This window comes from Sus scrofa, chromosome 13 (genome assembly GCF_054392235.1).
Source record: "Sus scrofa isolate SSC_HxYL_T2T_F1_AM1 chromosome 13, Sscrofa_HxYL_maternal_Yorkshire_Landrace_v2.0, whole genome shotgun sequence".
Lineage (NCBI taxonomy): Eukaryota > Metazoa > Chordata > Mammalia > Artiodactyla > Suidae > Sus > Sus scrofa.
The window spans coordinates 43,041,864-43,053,923 of record NC_139395.1 but is presented as its reverse complement, the minus strand read 5'-3'; the positions used below and the strand labels follow the sequence as shown (position 1 = coordinate 43,053,923).

At 42.9% G+C, this 12,060-nt stretch overlaps 1 protein-coding gene across 2 annotated transcripts in view; it reads left to right on the top strand.

Annotated features, from left to right (window-relative positions):
* Nucleotides 1-12,060, top strand: part of CDCP1 (CUB domain containing protein 1) — a 60,224-nt gene that overhangs the window by 18,621 nt on the left and 29,543 nt on the right. For both annotated transcript variants that reach the window (XM_005669452.4, XM_084988038.1), the window contains exon 2: nucleotides 8,189-8,398. In XM_005669452.4, the coding sequence (XP_005669509.1) occupies nucleotides 8,189-8,398 (210 nt within the window). The remainder of the gene's footprint in view (nucleotides 1-8,188; nucleotides 8,399-12,060) is intronic.

Below are 12,060 nucleotides of genomic sequence, written 5' to 3'. Positions count from 1 at the left end.
CCTCACCCTTGTCCAGCCCAACCAGCCAGGACTCTGGGCTTTAGACTGAGAGCTGAGCTGCTGCTACGGTTGTTTCCCTAACACCTAATACCCTTCAACGACGTCTCAGCACTAGCAGCAGTTGTTGTAATGTGCTATCATTACTAATATCAACAGTAATAACAACTAAGATCTTTTTGCTTTTTATTTTTATTTTTTGGCTGCAACATGCAGCAGCTTAATATGGGATCTCAGTTCCCAGATTAGGGATTGAACCTAGGCCGGAGCGGTAAAAGTGCCGAGATCTCACCACTAGACCACCGGGGAGCTCCCAATAGCAGCTGAGACTGATTGCCTGCCTGGCAACATTCTAAGCACTTCATAGGTACTAACTCATTTAGTCCTGACAACAATTCCATTATTTACACCATTTTCGGATAAGAAAAGTGAGGCACAGAGAAGCAAAGGAATTTGCCCAATGCGACATAGCTGGTAAGTGGTACCAAGCCAGGAACTGAACCCAGGCAGTCAGATCTAGACTCCAGGCTCTTAACCGTGACACAAAGCTGCTAAGATATGCTATTCCCATGGAGCCCAAACTCCATGCCAACAACCAAGCCCCATCCTGGCCTGGACCCTGCCTCCGTCTCCAGCCTCCTCTCTCCACATTTTCCTAGTCCTCTGACCAAATCAAACTTCCTGGAGTGGCTCTAAGAAAGCCATCTTCTTCACACTTGTGACTTTGCATCTGCTGTTCCCTCCACCTATCCATCCTGATACCTGTTTCTCTATAGGCAAACTCCTTTTCATTTTTCTGACCCATCTTAGTCATGCCTCCTCTGCGAAGTCTTCCTTGACCACCTCAGACAGTTAATAGCTGACCTCAGCATCTTCAAACTACCTTGACCTTCCTTAGTGCCCTCTAATTGCTGACTACCCGTGGGGTCTGATGGGGCAGGCAGACAGGTAAACATACCTTCAACTTACATCAGCTTACATGGATTTAGCAATAGCCTCCCACAGGGGGTAGAGCTGGGAGAAATCAGGTAAATGTTGTGAGTGTCCCCATAGGGTAGATGCGAGGTAGAAAGGTGAATCACTGTCCCTTGGCTGGTGGCACTTCTTGGGCTCTCATGATAGAAGCATCCACAATTTAACAAACTGGATTTTGTGAATGTGGCCCCTAAAATCAAATCAGTGCTTTTGGTGCTCAGCTTGAGAAGTTTGCTCCCTGGGGGAGCAAACACTGCCACAGCCCCATGGACTTGTTGAGAGAGCAATGTGGGTATGCAGTGTGACGTCTTCCAGAGAGAGGACTGGGCTGTTTTTACCAGAAGTGATTCCCTCCGGGCTTGCTTTGGAATCTGACTCCCACGCAGGCTGTGACAGATCAGCCATGCTGATTCACAATTGCACTGCTTGGTTCCTACGTCTGAGCGCTCGCCATCCTGGGCATGGGTCCCATTGGTCTTCCTGTGTATTTCCTGGTGCCCAGACTGTGCCCGGTCCCCAGCTGGGGGCTGTGCTGTCCATCTTCATTGGACAGTGAGAGTGAATGAGAGCAGAGTGTCCCCGGAAACCACACCCAGATTCCAGGTAGCAGATTCTGACCCATCTAAGAAACCATAAATCACATTTGTCAGTCTTTTAACCATATTGGACACAACTGGGAATAGATCACTTCCTGGTGTTCAGCTGGTGAATTCACTTACAAAGAAATAGGATGGCAGGGAGAAGAAATAACAGGGGTGTTTGTATAATATCCTATGATATGTGATTAATGAATAGTGAATAATGAATGGTGATTAAAACAATTGGAAATTCCCGCCCAAGAAGCCACCGGTGAGGCAGAAACTAGCCAAGGCATCCTAATAAGGAGAGGTCAGAAGGCAGGAGAGCTGGAAATGAGAGCTGTGACTCATGAGCCCATGTGTGACACCTACAAGCTCTCCTTAATGCTCTGATCCCCGAAGCCCACAAGCTGCTTCCGTGAGGGTCGCCTTGGATTTCTTTAGCCTTGAGATCACGAAATCACGCTGGAATCTGGGGCTTTGTCTGGGTTTCTGTGAACTTGGGTAATAGATCTTCCAAAATACCAGACCAATGAAATATCAAGTTCCTGGGGAGACAAAAGAAAGAGCTGTTGAGGAAGAAAACATCTATCCATTTTCTTTAAATTACGGTACATTTATCAAGCACTCAGCTGTGCTGGCCTGACTCAGGGTGATGCTGGTGGCGGGAAGCTGAGATCTCTTTTGCGGTGTTGGAATTTCCAGTTTCAGGGGATGATTAATGGTGGTGCACGGAAAAGAGGGAAACTGTGCAAGCAAGATGTCTTTCTCAAACTCTAAGCCCTTGTGATGACACCAGTTATAAGTTATTTTACTCAAGCAGTGAGGACGTCTCGCTGCTACTATTATTACAGTGAAATAATGCCTTTCAAGGGATAGAATTGATGGAGGCTGGATCAGGGGGATCTAGATTTCAAGTGTACACATGGTGGAATCATTATCTTCTCATTCTTTTTTTTTAAATTAATTATTATTTTTTTGTCTTTTTAGGGCCGCACCCACGGCATATGGAAGTTCCCAGGCTAGGGGTCAAATCGGAGCCATAGTCACAGCCATGCGGGATCCAAGCTGCGTCTGCGACCTACGCCACAACTCATGGCAACACCGGATCCTTAACCCGCTGAGCAAGGCCAGGGATCAAACCTGTGTCCTCATGGATACTAGTTGGGTTTGTTAATCATTGAGCCACGACGGCAACTCTCTATCTTCTCATTGTCACTGTCCCCCTCCAGCTAATGTATTTATTATGAGGGTGGGGGGGGCAGTTAAAAATGACAATCCTGGAGTTCCCGTCGTGGCACAGTGGTTAACGAATCTGACTAGGAACCATGAGGTTGCAGGTTCGATCCCTGGCCTTGCTCACTGGGTTAAAGATCCGGCATTGCCATGAGCTGTGGTGTAGGTAGCAGACACGGCTCAGATCCTGCGTTGCTGTGGCTCTGGTGTAGGCTGGTGGCTACAGCTTCAATTAGACCCCTGGCCTGGAAACCTCCATATGCTGCAGGAGCGGCCCTAGAAAAGGCAAAAAGACAAAAAATAAATAAATAAATAAAAATAAAAATGACAGTCCTATGGGTGATGTGGCTTTGGCTGTGACCCTAAGGGACATCATGTAATATACATGAACTTGTACTACAAATGTAGGTAAGCCTTGGCTTTGCTACCCATCTCTCTTTAGCTTTAGTGTTTGCTGGGCTCTGAGCTGGAAGCCATATGGGGTCTCTTTGGTCTGGGGCATTGAAAAAGAGATACGAACTGTGGCCTGACTGTAGACCATGCTCAGTTGGTGATCTCAAAGTCAGAGCAAAGAAACACAGTAAGATGTTAAAAGTACATCCCAAGTGAGTTATTCAACCCTCATCAGGATTCATCTGCTTTGTTTCCAAAAGGAGTTTGGATGAAAATCTGGGTTATTTAGATCCAAAATTAAAAATATGCAAACAACAGAGGTACCATTAGTGATTCATGAAGGAAGATTGGCCTCAGTCATTAGAGTTGGGACATTTGAATTTCCATCTGGAAAAAATAAATAAAAGGGAATCCTACCTCCCACCATAGGGAAAGAGAAATGCGCCAATATAGATTCCCAGGTCCCACATGGGGCCCACTGTTACTTTGAACTTCAGCATTTTAAAAGGCTCCAGACCATTTAGAAACCCCTGAACTCTAGACTATTAACACCCAGGGGGCAGGGACTCTGGCTGTTTTTGTCATTCAGTTATTTGCACCAAGGATGATCCCTGGAATGTAGTATGAACCCAGAAAATACTTGAATGAATAGATGATGTCAAAGACTCTGAAAAAAAAAAAAGAATTTCTAAAAGAGATTATACATGTTTCTTTGGCTGTCTTTGATAATGGACTAGACTGTTATATACACGCAGAATTACTGGGGGTACCGACCTGGCTGGAGAGAAGAACTGGAGAAATCTTAGTGAGATCAGCCTTTTCTTCTCAAAATCGAATTTAAAGTGATTTGTAATTATTAAACAGACCTTAGGTGAAACTAGGCCCACCCCAAAATATTATTAAACCATATTTTAGCTTTGGTCATGATTACTCTTTTTTTCATTTATTAAGTGCCTTTTTGGTGTAAAACACAGTCTTTCCGGCAAAAGGTTTTTTTCTTTTTTTTTTTTTTATTATTTATTAAAGCATAGCTTACACATAATAAACTTCACTAGTTTTAAGTGCACAGTTTGATGGATTGTGGCAATTCTGTACAACCTATAACCACCACCATGATCAAGATACAGAATGGGTTTTCTCATCCTACATAGTCTCCTCTGACCCCTTTATATTCTGTTCCCTCCCCTCCCCATCAGCCTCAGGGAATGACTAATCTGCTTAGGGTCTAATGATCAGTTAAAATAATAATACGAATCAAAATTGTAGAGACAGGAATTTTAAAATAGTTTTGTCAAAGAGGAGAAATGACAAGTAAGAAAGAAATTGGTAATCTAGCCAGCCAGGCTGCAGCCCTGGGATGGATTGCAGCTTCACCTGACAGTGAATTAGGCCCCCTGGAGACCCAGAGATGGAGGCCATGGGAGAGCATGCAGAGCCTTCAGAGACCGGGTGCTCCAAGAATTTTTTACAAATAACATGGTAAGACCATTTTTAGGAATACAAAAAAAAAAAAAAAAAAAAAGCAAGGGTTGGCATATACAGCTCAGACGTAAACTGGGTTTCTGAACATACATCTGGATGCCTTGCTCAGTGGGTTAAGGATCAAGCATTGCCATGAACTGTGGTGTAGGTCACAGACACAGCTCAGATCCTGAGTTCCTGTGGCTGTGGTGTAGGCCAGCAGCTGCAGCTCTGATTCACCCCCAGCTTGGGAACTTCCTTATGCCACAGATGCGGCCCTAAAAAGAAAAAAAAAGAGAAAGAAGCCCAGATTCCCTGGTTCCCACTGAGATTTCTTAGCCCAAACTGAAATAAGTCTATGAGAACTAAATGCAGCAAGACAAGAATTTGGAGATGTTGTATGACGTTGTCAGGAGGCTCATAAACCCTGCCTCTACGTGGGCACCAGGCACTGCATGGGTCCAGAGGCTACCACTGAAAAAGACAGGGAAATTCATGTTCTGATGGTGGGAGGTAGGAACAAATACGATGGTACTCTGAGAGAGGAGAGTGGGGATGAATGGAAAGCAGGGGCAGGACGGCTGGGGTAGGGGTGGGAGGAGCATTTTAGGTGGCTGGTCAGGGAAAGGCTGCTCTGAGGAGGTGATCTTTGAGCTAAAGCCCAAGTAACAAAAAGGAACTAGCTCTTGCAGAGAAAGCGTTTTAGGAAGTAAGACCAACCCATGCAGAAAGGCCCTGAGGTTGGAAAGAGATTGATGTGTTCAAGAAAGGAAGCAAAAATGGCCAGAGTACAGAGACCATGCTGGAGAGGGGTACAAGCTGAGGTTAGAGAGATAAGGGGTCTTGCTCCAAAAAGGCAAACCTTGGGAGTTCCTGTCGTGGCGCAGTGGTTAACGAATCCGACTAGGAACCATGAGGTTACGGGTTCGATCCCTGCCCTTGCTCAGTGGGTTAACGATCCGGCGTTGCCGTGAGCTGTGGTGTAGGTTGCAGATGCGGCTCGGATCCTGCGTTGCTGTGGCTCTGGTGCAGGCCGGTGGCTGCAGCTCCGATTAGACCCCTAGCCTGGGAACCTCCATGTGCCGAGGGAGCGGCCCAAGAAATAGCAAAAAGATTAAAAAAAAAAAGGCAAACCTGAGCCTTCTGAAAACAAAATCATAAAGCTTGCTGTGCCGGTGTCCTTGTGCTCTGAGAGATGTGTCACTGCTGGGCTGGAGTTGGGAATACTTACATTTGCAAAATCCCTTCATACTTCCTGGGATACTGATCATAAACCCTGCACTGGCAGGGAAGTTAGAGCTATTCTAGCCCAACCCCTGCACTTTACCAATGAAGGAAGAAAGGCCCAAAGAGGGTAAAGTTCTTCCCAGAAAACCTGCAGGAAATATTTGCAGTTCATTATCAGAGATTAAGAGATCAATTTCCACTCTCTGTAAAGAGCTGCTGGCTGACAGGCCAGAGCAGAGTGAACAAAGGAGAGAGAAGTATAAGAGGTTGACAAAAATCCAAACATTTGATCACACACCGGGGCTAAGCTGTGGGAACACAGGCACACCCATGCACTGAGTGGGAGGAGAAATGAGAAGGCTAGCAGTTTTGGTAAAATGAAAGCATGTGGTTGGTCAAAAACTGAAAAGAATTCAAATGCCTAAATAAATAAATTGCAGTCTCTCTAGACTTTGGAATACTACTCAGCAATAAAAAGAAACAAACTACTGATCCATGCAGTAATGGAGATAACTCTCACACTCGCTGGGCAAAAGCAGCCAGGTATAACAGGGAGCAAGTACACAGTTTTGCAGGAAGGTCTAGGTCAGCCAAAACTAATTGATGGTTTTCTGGGACAGGGGAGGAGACTGACTGCAAAGGACACCGAGGGAACATTTTTACATCTTTGATTGTGGTTGTGGCCACATGTGTGTGCACTTATGTGCTCTTAAATAGTATGTAAATTATATCTCAATAGAGTTGATTTTAAAAATAAATTTTACAAGGGAGGGGAATGGGCTGAGATTTAGGGGTTAATAGATGCAAACTATTACATTTAGAATGGACAGACAGTAAGATCCCACTGTATAGCACAGGGAGCTGCATGTATCCAATCTCCTGGGATAGATCATGATGGAAAATAATATATTAAAGAATGTGTATAATACATATGACTATTTGTCACTTTGCTGTACAGCAGAAATTGGCACAATACGGAGTTCCTGTTGTAGCTCAGTGGGTTAAAAACCTGACTTAGTCTCTGTGAGGACACAAGTTCAATTCCAGACCTCGCTCAGTGGGTTAAGGATCCAATCTTGCCACAAGCTGTGATGTAGGTTGCAGATGTGGCTCGGATCTGGTGTTGGTGTGGCTGTGGCTTGGGCCAGCAGCTGCAGCTGATTCGACCCCTAGCTTGGGAACTTCTATATGCCACAGGTGTGGTCAAAAGGAAGGAAAGAAGGAAAAAGGAAAGAAATTGGCACAACGTGGTAAATCAACTATACTTGAATAAAAATATTTTTAAAGGAAGGGAAAAAGCAAAGCCTTTGATGTTATGCACTGGCCAAACACTTACTGATCACCTTCATGTACAAGGTGCCATAGCAGGTGCTGACCAGCTGTTTGTGCAGATCACCGTGGGCAGAGGCACCAAGTCCAGCCCTTCTCTGCAAGCCTCATGATTCCCTCCTCCAGACGACCACCCCACCCCCAGTTCCTCTGTTCCCAGCCCATCAGCCACCTAGAGACAGCCACCCTGGTTCTTCCAATCAGAACCCAAGTCAGAGAAGGGACAGTGGCTACTAAGGGGAAAAGTGGCTCTTCCTTTTGATCTGAGAGGACCTAAAAACCCAGAAAGCAAAAGGAATGGAAAGAAGATGGGGTTGTTTGTGAATCAGAGCCCCATCCTGACCAGTGTGTACCCACCCCTCTGTTTAGTAACCAACTCCCATCTCTCTTGCTTGATACTGTTTGTTCAGATAATTTTTGCTGAATCCCAGTCTGAGGTATTAGCATTGTTTGGTTCTACCTTTCCAAGTTCATTGACACAATATGTCTATATCTAGTTTATGTAAGTTTTCCCAACCTCCCCTACTGCATATACATGTGCACTGGGCATATGAAACGCCCGGGACAGGGGATAATGGCTCTTTGCAGATAAACATGTCTCTCTATAGAATGATGGTTTTGGTGTGCGGACTTTCATCTCCAGTCATATGGGGAAGAGCTGTAGCAATTTCTGTGATCCCTATGTAATATTGCACAGGTGGGATATCTGAAAACATGCTGCTCCAGACACCTAGGATGTGGTATAGTGTTTTCTAATTTTTAGAAAAATTAATAAGCCAAGCAAGAGATGAATGTCAATGCCCAGCTCACAGTGGTCAGGTTCCTGCCCACTGGTAAGGACGGCTCTGTCATTTTGCATCATCCCCCTTCTCAGACCAGGGGAGAAGGAACAAAGGAGTCAAGGAAGTCATCCTCCTGGGCCAGCTGAGGGGACAGCAGGTTGGCAGGCCTCAATCATCCTGTTCACTCCATTTTTTTTTTCCTTCCCTCAGAAGTTTATGAGATTGCCCTGCCACATGGAAGCGGCATTACAGTTTTCATAAAGCCCGGGACCCCGACTCTGCCCATGAAGCTCTGTCATATCATCAGTTCTAGAAGAAAGGAAACCACGTTGTCCATCAAAAGTGGAGATAAAATCGTCTTTTATTTTAGCTGCCAGGATCCAGAGAATCACTTTGTCATCGAGATCCAGAAGAACATAGGTAAGTACGTGCTTGTAGACGCTTTGGCCGCCCTGCCTCTCTTTTCCATGCTAAGCCAGCCTCTGTTGCTGGAGAGGTAAGACCTGTTTTGAAACTTGGCCCTCTCTTTAGCTCTTATGTGGCTAGTCATGGTTCTAAGTATTTTCTTTACATAGTTTCAATTGTTTAATCCTCAAAGCATCCCTAGGAGAAGTTCACAAAGAGAGAACATTGCCTGAGATGGCACAGCTAGTATGTAGCAGCAGGACAGGATCCCAGGGGCTCTGGATCAGAGTCTCTGCCTATAGCCACTATGCCACATGCTTTCATAACGCAGCTGAGCATCCTGAGGTCTGTGATGCTCTGTTTGATGTGCTAAAAACATCTGGCTGAGCAGGAGCAAAAGTCAGGGGAGAAAGAGGAAAAAGAATGGCAAGGTTGAGGAGATAAGAGTGGGGAAATGGGTCCACAAGGCACAGTAGGAAAAACAGCACTTTGCCGGCCAAGGGACCTAGTCTGGCTTTAAGCTCCAGGATTGCTGATCATGTGACCTGATCATATGGCTTCATATGAGTTAGTTAGCTTTGTGACCTAGTTTTCTAGTCTATAAAATAAGAGTCATTATACCAACCATTTGGGGTGTTTTGAGGGAGAAATAAAATAATGGATTGAGAGTGTGTGACACACCAGAATTCAACAAACTACAGATATTTGGTAGTATTATTCATAATTTGAGCTTTGGATAGGAGATTGACACAAGAAATAATAATCAGGCAGAAAGAATTAGATATATTTTCCCAATCATTTTAAGGAGTGCGGGCCCACTAGGGACTAATGGATATATTGACAACAATGAGAATGCCATTTTGATCTACTCAAAGCCATACTCAGAATATTTCTTCACGTTTAACTCAAAATAAATGAACTGGGAATAGATCATGAAGGAAGAAAAAAGATAAACTTTTTTAGGTTTAGGTAAAGCAGAAGGAATTTGTAAAAATAAAAGGAGAAATTGAAGTACTTAAAAGCAGTTTTAAAAACTGAAAATTAAAAACCAAGACCTAGTTCTCTAGGTAAAGACCAATTAAATAGACAAATCTCTGACTAGTCTCCTGGAAAAAAGAAAGAGAAATGACAAATATACAATATTGATTAAGTGTGGATTTAATGACATATACAAAGGTGATCGCTAAAATTTTAAGAGACTCTGGTAATAAATGTGGAAGGTTGAATGATAGGATGATTTCCAGGGAAATTTTAACAGGCCAGATTGACTCAAAGAAAGGGAGGAAGGCTGAATAAATAAATAACCCAGGAGGAGGTTGGAAAAAATGTCCAAGGTGATGGAGAGCAGGGTTTGGCTTGGAGATGGTTTCATAGAGGAGTTCTATAAAACCCCAGGTAGCAGATAATTTCCATGATATTTAAACCATTCTAGAGGGAGCTGACAAACCTTTTCTGTAAAAGGACAGCGAGTCAATACCTCAGGCACTATGTGCCAGATGGTCTCTGTCACAACTCAGCTCTGCTGTTGTAGCACAAAATCAACCATAGACAATAGATAAACAAAGGGGCAATGGATATCCCACATGTTTATTTACAAGAACAGGTGTTTGGGTGGATTTGGCCATTAGCTATAGTTTGCCAAACCCCATTCTAGAGCGTTGAAAGAGGTGACATGTCACAGTTCATTTTATAAGTCTCCTATAAGCCTGACGTCAAAATTTTCCACTGCATGAAAAAGAAAACCTTAGGTCAATACCTTATGAATATACATGCCAAAAAAAAAAAAAAAAATCCTAAGTAAAATACAAATCACATCCAAAAATTGCATTAAAAGACTAAGAGCAGGAGGCCTTGTTGAAGGCTGCGGGGAGCAGTTCACAATTAGCAGGTCAGTTAATGTACTGCCTTGTGTGATGAGGCAAGAGGAAAAGAAGCTGCATTTGATCACCTTAATAGATTTTAAATGCTTTTAGCTAAACAGTCTTAGTGAACCAGAAATAGAGGGATGTTTTTTTAATCCAATATAAAGTGTATCTGTCAAAAACTGATAGCAATTAACCGATAACACACACTACCACATATAAAATAGATAAGCAACAAGGACCTACTGTATATATAACACAGGGAACTATATTCAATATCTCATAATAAACCGTAATGGAAAAGAATCTGAAAAAGAGTGCGTGTGTGTGTGTGTGTAATTGAAGCACTTTGCTGAACACTTGAAACTAACACAACATTGTAAATCAACTATACTTAGATAAAAAATTTTTTCAAAAAAAATTTTTTTAAATATAAATTTTTTTTAAAACTGATAGCAAATTTATTTAACAGAAGCATTATCAGTAAAACAGGGAACAACATAAGGATTCTCCTTATGTGTGCTATTGGTCGCCATTATTCAGAAATTCGAGGTAAATATTTAGAGATAATAAATACATTGAATGTAATGAAGCAAAATAAACAATTTTACTGACAAACAAGAGAGATGATTAAATAAATGGAGAGATCTACTGTGTTCGTTGATGAAAATCTCAGGGTTTTTTGTTTTTGTGTTTGTCTTTTTAGGGCCGCACCTGCGGCATATGGAAGTTCCCAGGCTAGGGGCTGAATCACAGCTGCAGCTGCTTGCCTACGCCACAGCCACAGCAACACCAGACCCAAGCTGCATCTGCAACCTATGCTGCAGCTTGTGGCAATGCAGTATCTGTAATCCACTGAGTGAGGCTAGGGATCGAACCCGAATTCTAATGGATACTAGTTGGGTTCTTAACGTGCTGAGCCACAGCAGGAACTCCAAAATCTCCGTATTTTAAAGTATCATTCCCTCCCTTCCCCAAATTAATTTATCAGTTTAAGTCCATTACAGTTAAAAATCTCAGTAAAGCTTTTACAGAGCTGAGGAGAGTTAGTTGTTGTTGACTGCACCCCAGCATGTGGAAGTTCCTGGGCTGGGGATCAAGCCCAAACCACAGCAGTGACAATATCAGATCCTTAACCTGCTGAGCTACCAGGGAACTCTGAGGAGGCTATTGATATACTTAAGAATTCAAAGGAATGGTGTGTTGCTATTTTTAAAAAATGGGTAAATCTATGTATCTGATATGGAGAAATACCCCAGATCATTTTGTTCCATTGAAAACAATGCACCTTTTAGTAAAATAATTTATACAGTTTGATTCCATTTTATTAAATACACGTCATCACACAGAGCCTAAAATCAGGAGGGATAAACACCAAAATGCTATACTTGTATTATTTCTACAGTGAGTAGGGGAGGAGCAAAGGCAACATTCATTTTCTACTTTTTGTCCTTCTGGTACTGTCATTTTTTTTTTAGAAGCTTGCCTTAATTTTATAATCAGTTGTGCCAAGAAAATGACTGCTATGTTGAAAAAGGAAAAAGGCACCACAGTCTCACCTCACCAGATAAGTCTGGGATACCACACACAGTTTACTGTATAATAAGAACCCATGCTCACAATTTTTGAAAATGATATGAAAATAAAATTTTTAGATTATGAATCTAGACATGAATCTAGACACTGGAATCAAGTTCAGTGTTCTACTTGCCCCTTGTTTTAAAAACCTTTCCTGAATAAATGTTCTGAAAGCTTCAAAGGTTGGCCCCTTGTTTTTTCTGTTGTTGTTGTGTTTTGGTTTGGTTTGTTTTGTTT